Source organism: Pavona decussata, unplaced genomic scaffold (assembly GCF_977016875.1).
Source record: "Pavona decussata unplaced genomic scaffold, jaPavDecu1.1 SCAFFOLD_134, whole genome shotgun sequence".
Taxonomy (NCBI): domain Eukaryota; kingdom Metazoa; phylum Cnidaria; class Anthozoa; order Scleractinia; family Agariciidae; genus Pavona; species Pavona decussata.
Window position 1 is genome coordinate 1,442,703 of NW_028145547.1, and position 11,144 is coordinate 1,453,846.

General features: G+C 39.3%; 1 protein-coding gene across 3 annotated transcripts in view; it reads right to left on the bottom strand.

Moving 5' to 3' along the window:
- The window catches only part of LOC146467629 (uncharacterized), a 41,313-nt gene extending 34,363 nt beyond the window's left edge, over nucleotides 1–6,950 (bottom strand). For all 3 annotated transcript variants that reach the window (XM_085125175.1, XM_085125174.1, XM_085125172.1), the window contains exons 1-3: nucleotides 6,650–6,950; nucleotides 5,908–6,038; nucleotides 942–1,060 (exon numbers count right to left, since the gene is read on the bottom strand). In XM_085125175.1, coding sequence (XP_084981301.1) covers nucleotides 942–1,060; nucleotides 5,908–6,038; nucleotides 6,650–6,916 — 517 coding nt within the window. In that variant the 5' untranslated portion in view covers nucleotides 6,917–6,950. The remainder of the gene's footprint in view (nucleotides 1–941; nucleotides 1,061–5,907; nucleotides 6,039–6,649) is intronic.
- Between the last annotated feature and the right edge of the window lie 4,194 nt (nucleotides 6,951–11,144).

The following is an 11,144-nucleotide window of genomic DNA, read 5'->3' on the forward strand; positions in this document are numbered from 1 at the left end:
GCCCATGATGGAGTTTAAACCCCCCCCCCCCCCACCCAACCCCTAAAAGTTGTCTCCTAAACTATTTGCAACACATTTACCCACATGAACAACTGCAAGGCATTTGCATCATCTTTAAGCGTGAAATGACAATCAGGTCACACTTGCTACAAGTGTCCAAGTCTGGTTAACAATTGAAGAGTTTTCGGCAAGACAAGAGTAAGTACCTCTGCCCCAAAATCAAAATTGTTCCAGATAAGCCCTATTTTGGCACAGACACCAGTTACCACATAAGAAACTTACCAGTACTTTGATATTTATTTTTGAGCAAAATGCTTAAAACATAAGACATAGTTTATACTTTTCTTGAAAATGTAAGCAACCTACACAACAGAGATACTGATGCTCAACTGCTTCTTTTGTATATAAGACTGAACCAAGCCAAGCGAAGCATTAGTGGTTGTGAACAAAATAAATCAATCAAGCATCAGTATCTTCTTTGTTAGTCACTTGCACTTCCAAAACAGTAACAAGCTATTTCCACAGCCCATGGCCCACTTTGGTAGGAAGTTGATTTTATTGATCAAGACTCACACTGGTACACCCATCAAGTCAATCAAACTCAATCAAAGCACAAATTATTTCTTTTGTTCTATATGAACCAAAACAAAAGGAATGAATCAAGCATCCGGTTCTTAAATTGAAGTTTCCACTAAAAGAAATGAGCTAATGAATTCTTCAAATTCAAACTGTAAGGTTACAAAAATAACTACAGAACTATGTTTTGTACACAATAACCAGTCACTAAACCAAAGTAAAGTTAATTTTGGAGTAATTTGGACTTCCAAGGAAAATTGTCACTTATGCCACCTTGCCACTAAGCCCTTCAACTGAAGGCATTGGGGATGAAACCCAAATGTTTGTGCAGTTTGGTGCAGTAACTGAAAAGCTTCATGGCTTACCTAATCTTTCAATTTCATCTGTTAAAAGATCCTCCATGTCTTCTTCCTCCGCAAGATCCAGAGGTAATTCTCCCTCATTATTGACGGCTGCTACATCTGCCCCATGGTCAAGTAAACATCTGCAAATAAAAACAACATGTTGAACTATAAATTTAGCTTCATTGCTAGGTTTAAAATCCAGTCCCAATCACAAATTGATGTGCTTCCATGTGCACTATAAAACAGAGAACAAAACTTCCTACAGTTTGTTCATCTGCAGCAACTACTGAATAGTGTCTTGCAAAAAAAAAAAAAAAGAGGACAAATAACTTTGCCACCAGACCCCTCTTCAACCAGGACCTTTTTATGCAGCATATTCTAATTCAAGTTTAGGTTTTCCAAACTTTGGCATAATTCTTTCATTTTGTATGTTTCCCCAAAACAACTGATCTGTCAAGCATACTTATAACTAAACTGCTTTAGTCAGTGACAAGATTAACACAGATTTTAAAAGTGTAACTGTAATTTAACTAACATGTATGCTTGACAGCAAAACTCTATTTCTACATACATGCTGCATGCAATGCTCATCAAAAACATAACTTCTGTTAGGCTATGTCGTAATTTTCCTAGGGTAGCCTGCTTAAATCTCCTATTTTAATTTTAATTTTAAATCTCCTATTTAAATTCTCAGCTTGTTATATGGGGTAACCATGGTTCATTCAATGCTTTGGCCACAAAACATTTAGAGAAACCATTGGAGGTAGGGGGGGGGGGGGGGGGAAGGTCTTCGCAAAAAAGGAGAGAAAAGAAAAAAGCTCAGTCGTCTGGCTTGGCTTTATCACAGGTTGTAATGTCAACGGCATACATGCCCAGGGGATGCTGGGTTTCACTTATCTATATTTTACACCCCTCGACACCTGTAGACAAAGCAAGATTAAGTTAATCTAGAATTCAATCAACCTGTTGTATGACTTATGACATTTCTGTCTAAACTGTTTGACTGTTCATTTCAAGTTTGACTTTTATACCTGAAAATTGTAATATATCCCAAATAAGCAATGATTGGCTCCTGATTAAAACAACAGGAGCCTAGGTATGGGCTAGTTCGTTCAACTCATATGAAGTGAGAATTCAAATTAAATTTCTGTTACTCCTTCCATACACATGATCTTATGGATTAAAAAACCTACAAAGCCAGCAACAAACTACACAATTTTAGACGCTGATCACGGCAAAAATAACTGCAATAAAAAATTGCATCTTTGTGGCTTTTAAAGATGGTTATGTGATACAAGGCTGTTGCCTAAAAAAATGTCAAGCCCACAAGGCCAAAAGCCAAGAAGTTAGGAGCCTAACATGTGAAGTGTTAGGTGCTGCTGCAAAAAAAATTAGGCACACAGAGCATTTTCTTGGGCACCCTAGGCTACCATGCCGGACTCTTGTTAGGCAGCAGCCTTGTGACAAACTTGCACAACCTGATTGGTTGAATTATTTGGCAATTTGCAACCACAAGCACATAAAATCACAGGGGCAGGCACACTGGGCAAATGGCAGTGAATTTAATCACCAATGTCTTGCATGCCAGACATTGGCAATTTAGTATACCGATCGCGACGACTGGCGAAAATCACCACCACAATAACAAGCGCACCAATTAGGCAATATTTCCCTATCGCTACAATCCGCATATAAAATCGCCTGGTATGTCACTGGTTTTATGTATTGCACAAAGGAGATGGTGTTATCATGCAGACTTCTTCCTGGCTGTTACATGGGTTAGTATAATATCCATTCCCTGGGATCAACATTACAACAGCATCATTTCAAGCTTACAGCAAGGCTAAAGAAAATCAAGTAGTATGCTGAAAAAAAGAGTGGTTTTTGATTGAGTGCTATCAAACCAAAAAAAGCAGTCAGTCTAACCATTCACAACAAATGAAAACCAGAGCTGTCATTAAGGTCAATAACACCTGTTACGGCTGAATACCCTTGAAAAAACCTTATGTTGCAGGTGATCTTGATAGTTGTGGGGTCATTATACTCAGAAAGCAACAAGATGATTACAAATGTGAAGCCCAATGCAATACGTACATGTAGCCAAATAGACCAATGAGAACTACAAAGGGATTGAATAGAAGAGTGCCTGAGTCAATGTCACAAATCTTTTAAGATTGCAGTATATTGGGTCTCAAGGAAGCCCTTGTTTCAATGCTAAGCTTAAAGTCCTCAACACATCCTACATTTTGTCAACCACATCAGCTCTAATCTAATAGGCCATCACAAGGAGTGGTCTCAACTTTAACTTTCAAAATGATGAACCTTGGAAATATAGAAGCTAAGGATGAATCAAATATTGTTATTTGTGATTATTAGCTACTAAAACAAATATGTTCCTTGTTCTTTCATATTAATTTAATTGAGCCATACAATTGTAACAAAAAAACTGACTACCAGACCTATAAGACTGAGATTTAAACATCGTTTGAGATGATGTAGGCAGAAGTAACAAAGCAATATAATGTGTACATGTACACAATCTTACTACCAAAATGGGGAAATGACCTTCTCAGTTGACACCCTTCAGAAACTGATTTGACAGCAGTAGTAGTTTCCTAGAAATCGATAAGAAGTCAAGGACCTATCCAACCACAAGCCAGAAACTGAAAAAGCTTTGAATAATTTTCACGAATTTATGGCAAAAAGATTGGCTCTATCTTTTTGCTTTGCAAAGAACTGAGCCTTTTATAGCTACCTATGTTTGTTTACACTTCAGACATTCCAAGGAAAGTCCTCAAAGTTGATGTTTTTGGCCCTTTGAAGGTCGGTTGATGCAAAGCCTTTCCAGCTGACATAATAATTGTTTTCTTTTTTTTTTTTTTTTTCAGTATATGAAATGAATGACAACAAGCTACAATTCCCAAGGCATGTGGGCATAACATGCAAAATTATCAAAGCATTCTGGACAAGCCAAGATTATTTTAAAAAAACACACACACACACACCAACTGGAGAGAACTGAAAAAGAAAAAAGTGGTTGATTTGAAAAAAAAATTAATGGTATAAACCAGGAATTTCAACATTAAACATGGCTGAAAAAAAAATCTGACATTTGAAGTAAAGCTGATAGCAAAGATAAGAAAAACAATGGAAATCTATGACAATGACTTGGCAGACAACCTAACTGGAGAGCATCCCTTTGACTTCAACGCATCTAATTTCTTCACAAAATAATAGAATAGACAGCCACAATTTCCACCACAAACAATACCAATACAGTATAAAGAACAGAGCTCACAAGATCTAGAAAAAAATCAAAAAATAAAAGTAAAATATCAAAACTTTTAACAAGTGCTTTCAATTTCTCCCACAGAAAGTGCATATAATTCTCAGTACAAAAATTCCTTTTAATTTCTGTTGGAGCTAAAAGGGTTTAGCGAGCATACATAAAACACAAAAAGCTGAAGAAACATTCAAAATGACATTGACCATTGCAAAGGCAAAATAGCCCTTTAATAGGGGTCATCCAAAACCACACTGACCATTGCAAAGGCAAAATGACCCATCAAGACTGTAGTTTGGTAAAATAAATACCACAATTGAAGAAACACCAATGACAAGCTAACTGTGGTATTTCTAAGAACAACTAAACAACACCACACAGTTCAGCTGCATGTATTTGGATAATGCAGTGCCTTTTTTGGACAGCTATCAAGGCCACAATTATGTCTGTCCACGACAAATATTTGTTTCTGTGACTCTGATACAAGATGTAGAGGCACAGTAAACATGATGAAATACAAGTTATCAAAAATTATGGGGAAAGACAATATGCTCGTATACACAATTTCACCCAGGGAACATGCTGTTTCCAACACAGTTGGAATTCTCCTGAAAGTTATACCACAACCAAGATTACAATCACAGTTTCCTCTGTAAACTACATTAGAAAGAATGGTTTACAATATGACAGAGGCGATTTGCTAAAGAAAACAGCCACGGATTCTATAAATTTTGTCAAATGAGTCACTCATGCAAGAAGACTTGGCACACAGATAACCATCAACCATAAAAAAAAGCTCAAGATGAATTCAAACTTCACAAGCAAAATAATGAATCTGAGAAGAGATAACAGACAATTCTGTGAACACAAGAGAGAATGACAATACACTACAAATTCAGCTAGATTTCCCTGACCGGTCAAGGAACTGATTACATGTACAAGGTTTCGTACTCTCAGGAAAGTCACGCTCTCGGCATCTTGCAACATTCTCCCAAAGAATGATACTTCGTTTTGTTAAAATGAAACCTTCGCGATAAATTACAATGCTTTTCAAAAGCATCAAAACTCTGATCGCTCCTAATACACAGACGCGAGAAATGCCAAATGAAATGAATTTATGTCATCCACTACCGACTAACATTTTTGAAGACATTTAAAACTGATCTAGAACTGCTTTCAGCAAATCGATCAACCAATACATTTTCTTACTGTACAATTACAAAAGAACGCTTAGAAATAGAGCGACCTGAAGACTCTCGTAAAAGCGTAAAGCGAGATACAGCGCGTCAAAGGTATTTCATACAACCTTGGTCATTTGATATAAAATTTCTGATAGACGAGATTGCATTCGATTATAGTAACTAACTTCGTGGCTTTCTTTCTATGTTTAGGAATCCAAATTACTGCTTTATTCAGGCTAGAAAAGGCCTCCACGTGAAAGTGCACAAACTAGAGCAGAACTTCAACAACACAGAATTCACACATACGAGAAGAACCCTTTCAAAATCTACTCCTGAGTTCCTTGCATGTTTTGAAACACGATACAAATTGGCACTACCATGGACCGAAAATTAGGTTGGTTTTGTTAAATGTCCATGAAATGCCGCTAACAAAGGAAGATTTTTAGCCAGCACAGTTCAAAACTAATGCCAAGCCGGCTTGAGAGGAGATTACAATAAAATGTAAAAGCAAACATTAACTTACTGTGCTATTTCGACGCTACCACAACTAGCTGCAGCATGAAGCGCCGACCAACCTTCATTGTCTCGAATGTCCAAACGGGCTCCATGGTCGACCAAAAACTTAACGAGATCATAACTTTCGTCGATGCAAGCCTGTCGAATACAAACAACGGTTAAAAGCCTGCATTGCTAGGAACAGATGTAAATATACACGCTGGAAAGTGATTAGTTCTAACATCACTTGAATACCCAAACCATTCGCCTAGCTTCGCTCTCAAGCTGCTCACTTGAAGGCATACGAGACAGTAAATAACGAGGAATGTTCCTACAGAAAGACACTTTACTCAAGAATTAGGAATAGACAAAAACCGGTGACAAATACAGAAAGCAAAATTATAATTTCAAGCTGAGAATCCGGCGTAGATTTCCTTGTATCCATTTGCTGTGGCCTAAATAGTTCAAGGCGTCAACAAGCCGTTAGAGAATTGCCCTACTGACAGCCAAGTCTCACCACGATTCGTGCTAATTTATTGCCTAACTCTACTCAGGTATAGCTTTAATGGAAGGGACACCTCAAACTTGAGCTTGCCGAGAGCAAGCTCTATAATCGCTCAGAGTTTTAAGGAGCGAGTGATTCGTTAATTAGGCTATTGTTTTGAGTTCTGGCTAGGACCCCAGACCTGGTCCAAAAAACGCTCTCGCACAAACTTCTCTTGCTCCCAATACAATTTTACTATCTCTGGCAGCAAAGCCAGATACTGTACCTGATGTAACGCGGTTAGTCCATCGACATTTTGGTGATTTATATCAGCGCCTTTGGCCAGAAGTCTCTTCACCTCCTCCACGTCACCGCTCGATACCGCTGAAAGGAACACAGTGCCGAGCGAGAATTGAATTTTAGTCTTCTTTCTTGTCCGGTCCGCAGATTCTTTTGCTGTCTCGCTCGTTGTCCATCGTTTTAGGGATTCTTGGCGCTTCTGTAAAGCATTGCTTGCTCTAGATGTTTGGCCACCCGTAAAAGGGTCCGCCATCTTCCCATGACGTTACAGAGCGACCAGCCCGAGGACCGAGCATGAGATCACGTGACCAGCTCGTAGGCGCGACAAGAACCAATGACGACCCTTTGGAATTGTCAATAGGGTTGCTTAGCAACAAACGTGACGTCACGTGAAGCCAAAGAGAGGAAAAATTTCGAAAATTGTTTTTTGATAAACTGCAAAGTTTTGTTTTGCCCACCATGCTTTAAAAAAAAAAAAAAAAGAAACGCTCTGAAAGTCCAGCCACAAAGCATATTTTTTTGGGAAATAATACGCTTGCAAGAGGACTGAACAGATAGAGAATATTCATGTTGTTTTGTCAAACACTTGAAGTCCAATGCCAAGCACAGGAATATATTTTAAGAGCTTTATTTGGATTAATAACCATCAAGCTCCCTTGATTGAGTCAGTGAGTGAAAATGTTACACAATACAAGCCTTTGTCGATGTGGAAAGTATTTTAGCTTTTTTCTACGCGATCTTTCTGCGACTGCCTTGAAATGGCATTTAAAACACGTTGATTCCACTGAGAAAAATTCTACCGGAAAGCTGCATCGCATTCCGAACTCCCCCTTTGCTAGTTTCGCTGCACTTTTGAGCGGGAATTTGCCCAGTGCATATTTAATCCTGAGGCAAGGGGTCAAGTTTGTTCTTTCCTTATATGGAATACGATCAACGGATCAAAGATGTGGATAACAAAAGTCTTGCGCCGATCACCAGAAAGCAACTGCTGCGTTGCGCTCCTGCTCTTCAAAGCGTGCTAGCTCTGAAAATCAGTTAGCAAATTACCCATTCTCTGCGCTTAATTCTACGAATCATGCTATACAGACTGAATCAAGGTATACGCCGTAGTTGTAAAGTAAGTGATCTAGCAGATCCTGAGACCAGCTGAATTAGCGATTTTCAAAGACAGAAGTGATCCTTAATCCGGGAACGTTCGTGACCAGCCGTCAAATAAGGTTGGGTTCCTACACGACTAAATATCTTGACGTTAAAAGGCCATTTGCTTCTGCGTATGTTCGCGTGTGGGTCGTCCGTTTGTTTTCGCCAAGAATGTTTGAAATGACTAGCATAAAGAGGCTTAATTCACTGGAGTTATTGGCAGTGAATGAGGCACATTTTTCAAATTCTTGACATTTTTCCGTGATAGGTCAGCGGTATTCAATTCAAAGCGAAGAGAAAGAATAAGTTAACAGCCAATAAAAGGACGATCAAAGCTAACAAAGCACAATCTTGAATTTTTTGACGATGAAGCCAGCAAAATGCTTAAAGGAAAGCCATTTTAATGTCTCGTTACATTGGCAGCTAATGGACAGATATTTTCGCACAAAGCCGGTGAACTTAAAAGGGCATTTGACCAACATCCGCGTTCAACAAAAGTTGAACGGATGTTGGTCAAATGTTGGGCAAATGTTGAATGGTGTGTTCAAACGGCTTCAACACCCTTCAACATTTTCGAGAGTAAAGGAAATGTTATATGGATATGATGTTGAATGAAAGTTTAAACCAATTTACATTTGATTCAACACCGTGGCTTTCAACAAACTTTCAACGTTTTTTACACTTTCAACAATGTTGATCGACCTGTCCAGTCGCCCAGAGTTTTCATTTGAGGCCGGAGGCCGGACGTTTCGTCCGGTCGTTTGCCATTCCACGTCCGGTACTTTGAGATCAATATTGGCGATTTTTTTTTTTTTTTTTTACTACTGTATTATATATTTTTCTTACTAAGGCATCTCATGAACATACTGACTAGAGGATAACAGAATAATGATAAGCCAATGAAAATTCTGTTGTTGCCATTCTCCCTCCCCCTCCCCCTACCAACAGACCATTTTCATTCACTAATTTACTTTTTTACAGAGAATTTTAGTGAGCGCCACCATTGCCTGGGAAACTGTTTCCTTGGTTCCAGAAACGTTGGAAATGGCGTTTCTGAGTATTGTATTTTAAAAATTTCCTGGGGAGCATGTCCCCAGACCCCCCTAGGTGCTTGCACCTTAGGCACTCGCGAGGCGCCTTACGGCACCAAGAAAACGTTCACGTCCGGTGCTTTCAAAAGTATGTCCGCTACTTTACAAAACAGTTGAAAACCCTGCCAGTCGCCCCCAACAAAGTGTTGAACGCATGTTGAAGCAAATGTTGAAACCGTTTAAACGGGTCTTAAAGGTGAAAATTTGTCAGGTCGAGCTATTTTTGGACGGCCGAGCTGCTGCTCAAGTTTCAGCTCTCTTACTCACTCATCATTTCCTTCCGCCATCACTTAACACCAATAGTAAGCCGCAAGATTTCACAGTCTTAGCTTGTAAGTGTAAATTAAATTATCCGCTCGGTTTCCAATACCGATCGATTGAAAGGGATCCATCGTGGCGCAAATGCAATGGATGGGGGGAAATTAATAGAGTTTCAATGCAGTGACGATAAAGAGGTAGTTACAATCTTAGACGGAATAAAAGGAAAAATGAACCCCCCTCCCCTCCCTCGGAAAACGATGATGAAGTCGCGCTAAAACCAAACGTCTCTAAAAATGCGCCATTTTTTTCTTTCTCTTTTTTTCTTTCGTTCTTTCTTTTTATTTTTATTATTATTATTTATTTAGTGGAGGGCTGTTCTTAATTTTTTATATTTTAAGTACCAAGATTGTGGTGAGTATTGCAGATGACAGCATTTGGGGCCGGGTGTCATAGTAGCCTGAGGCGTCCTTTCGCCTGGGTACCAACACTGGTCTTTGTGGTGGCACCGTGAAAGACGCGGTCTATTACTCATAGGTGTGGCACTACGACGGGAAAAATTGGCCCTTCTTTGAGGATTTCTTCAGTTTCTCTGTTTTTTTTTTCCCACAACAGCCAACTCGTTCTTGAATTTCGGCCCGGCCTGCAGGGGATTTAGAAATAATCCGTGTGACCTAAACAGATCACGGATATTACTGATATAGCCACGCATCATTGAAGAATAAATGTACAATAGTAACTATTGTAACTATAAGGGCAATTTCCACTGATTTGTCAAAACTGGCAGGCTACTACAACTGATCAGTTTCGAATGAGCCATTTTGAAAGGATGGTTCGACAAATCTTGACTGAGTTTGAAAAAAAGGCATAATCAGTTTTACCTAAACATGGCTTACACGCCGATTTGAAAAAAATTCAAAGGAATTACCGAGGACTTGCCAAGGAACAGCCCCCCAAACTGATACGAAAAAGGTCCTGAAATCATGTATCACTGCATGATTTAGTAGTAGAGCCTGTCTTTGGAAATAATCAACTTGTTCAGTACTAATAATCAATGCCGAGCCTACTGAAAGGGTCATTTGACAGAGATATTATTAGTTCACTTTACTGAAACATGGAGACAAGCTGTCCGTCGATACTAACTGAACTTGTTGTGGGCGTGGCTTTTATAGATTTCCAGAAAGCTTTTACTAACCCGGAAGCTAAAATAGAACTTAGGCATCACTGGCAATTTGCTAGCGCCTAACAGAAAGAAATAAATTCACCGGGTAGTCAACGGTGTGGCGTCTGATGGTGCCAAAGCCGGTCACTTTTGGCATCCGAAAGGTTCAAGGTTCTCGGGACCACACTTTTCACATTGTACAAGAGCGATTTAACCAATGATATCACGTCAAGATCAACATATGCGTACACAGATGGTACCACAATTTATTTGGTATGGAGCTGTGTGGATGAGGTTTCAGCTCTGCTTAAGAGTTCGTTATGTGGAGCAGATATAACTCACTAGTCGCTTACCCCAAGTAGGATGCGAAGCCAGGATAATGCCACGTCTGTCGCGTCTTCTGAACGCATTGGTTCTCGGTTAACATACCGCAATAAAATTGGTGTCCCATTCAAGACTTTTAGGCGTGACAGTGGACAACAAACTCACCTGGACAAGACATATTCAAGAAAGGATTCGCTAATAAGCTTAATCTGATAAAACGCGGCCGTTTTTTACTTCGTAACATGTTTGGACTTGTAGTTTAAACTTATCTTGTCATCAGTTATATACGCAATACCAGTTTGGGGTGGAAGTAGAAACGGCGAAGGTTTAGGTTAGAGCCACTGCATTGTAGGACTGGAAGCTAAGGTGTTATCGATCGATTTCGGAATTTTTCACAGTATTGTAATTTCTTTTCCAAGCCCCCGCGATTCAACGCCATCAGTGACGTAAGGAGATAAATTAGAAACAAAGACAACATGGAATATTCATACTATTCCAGGAGCTTA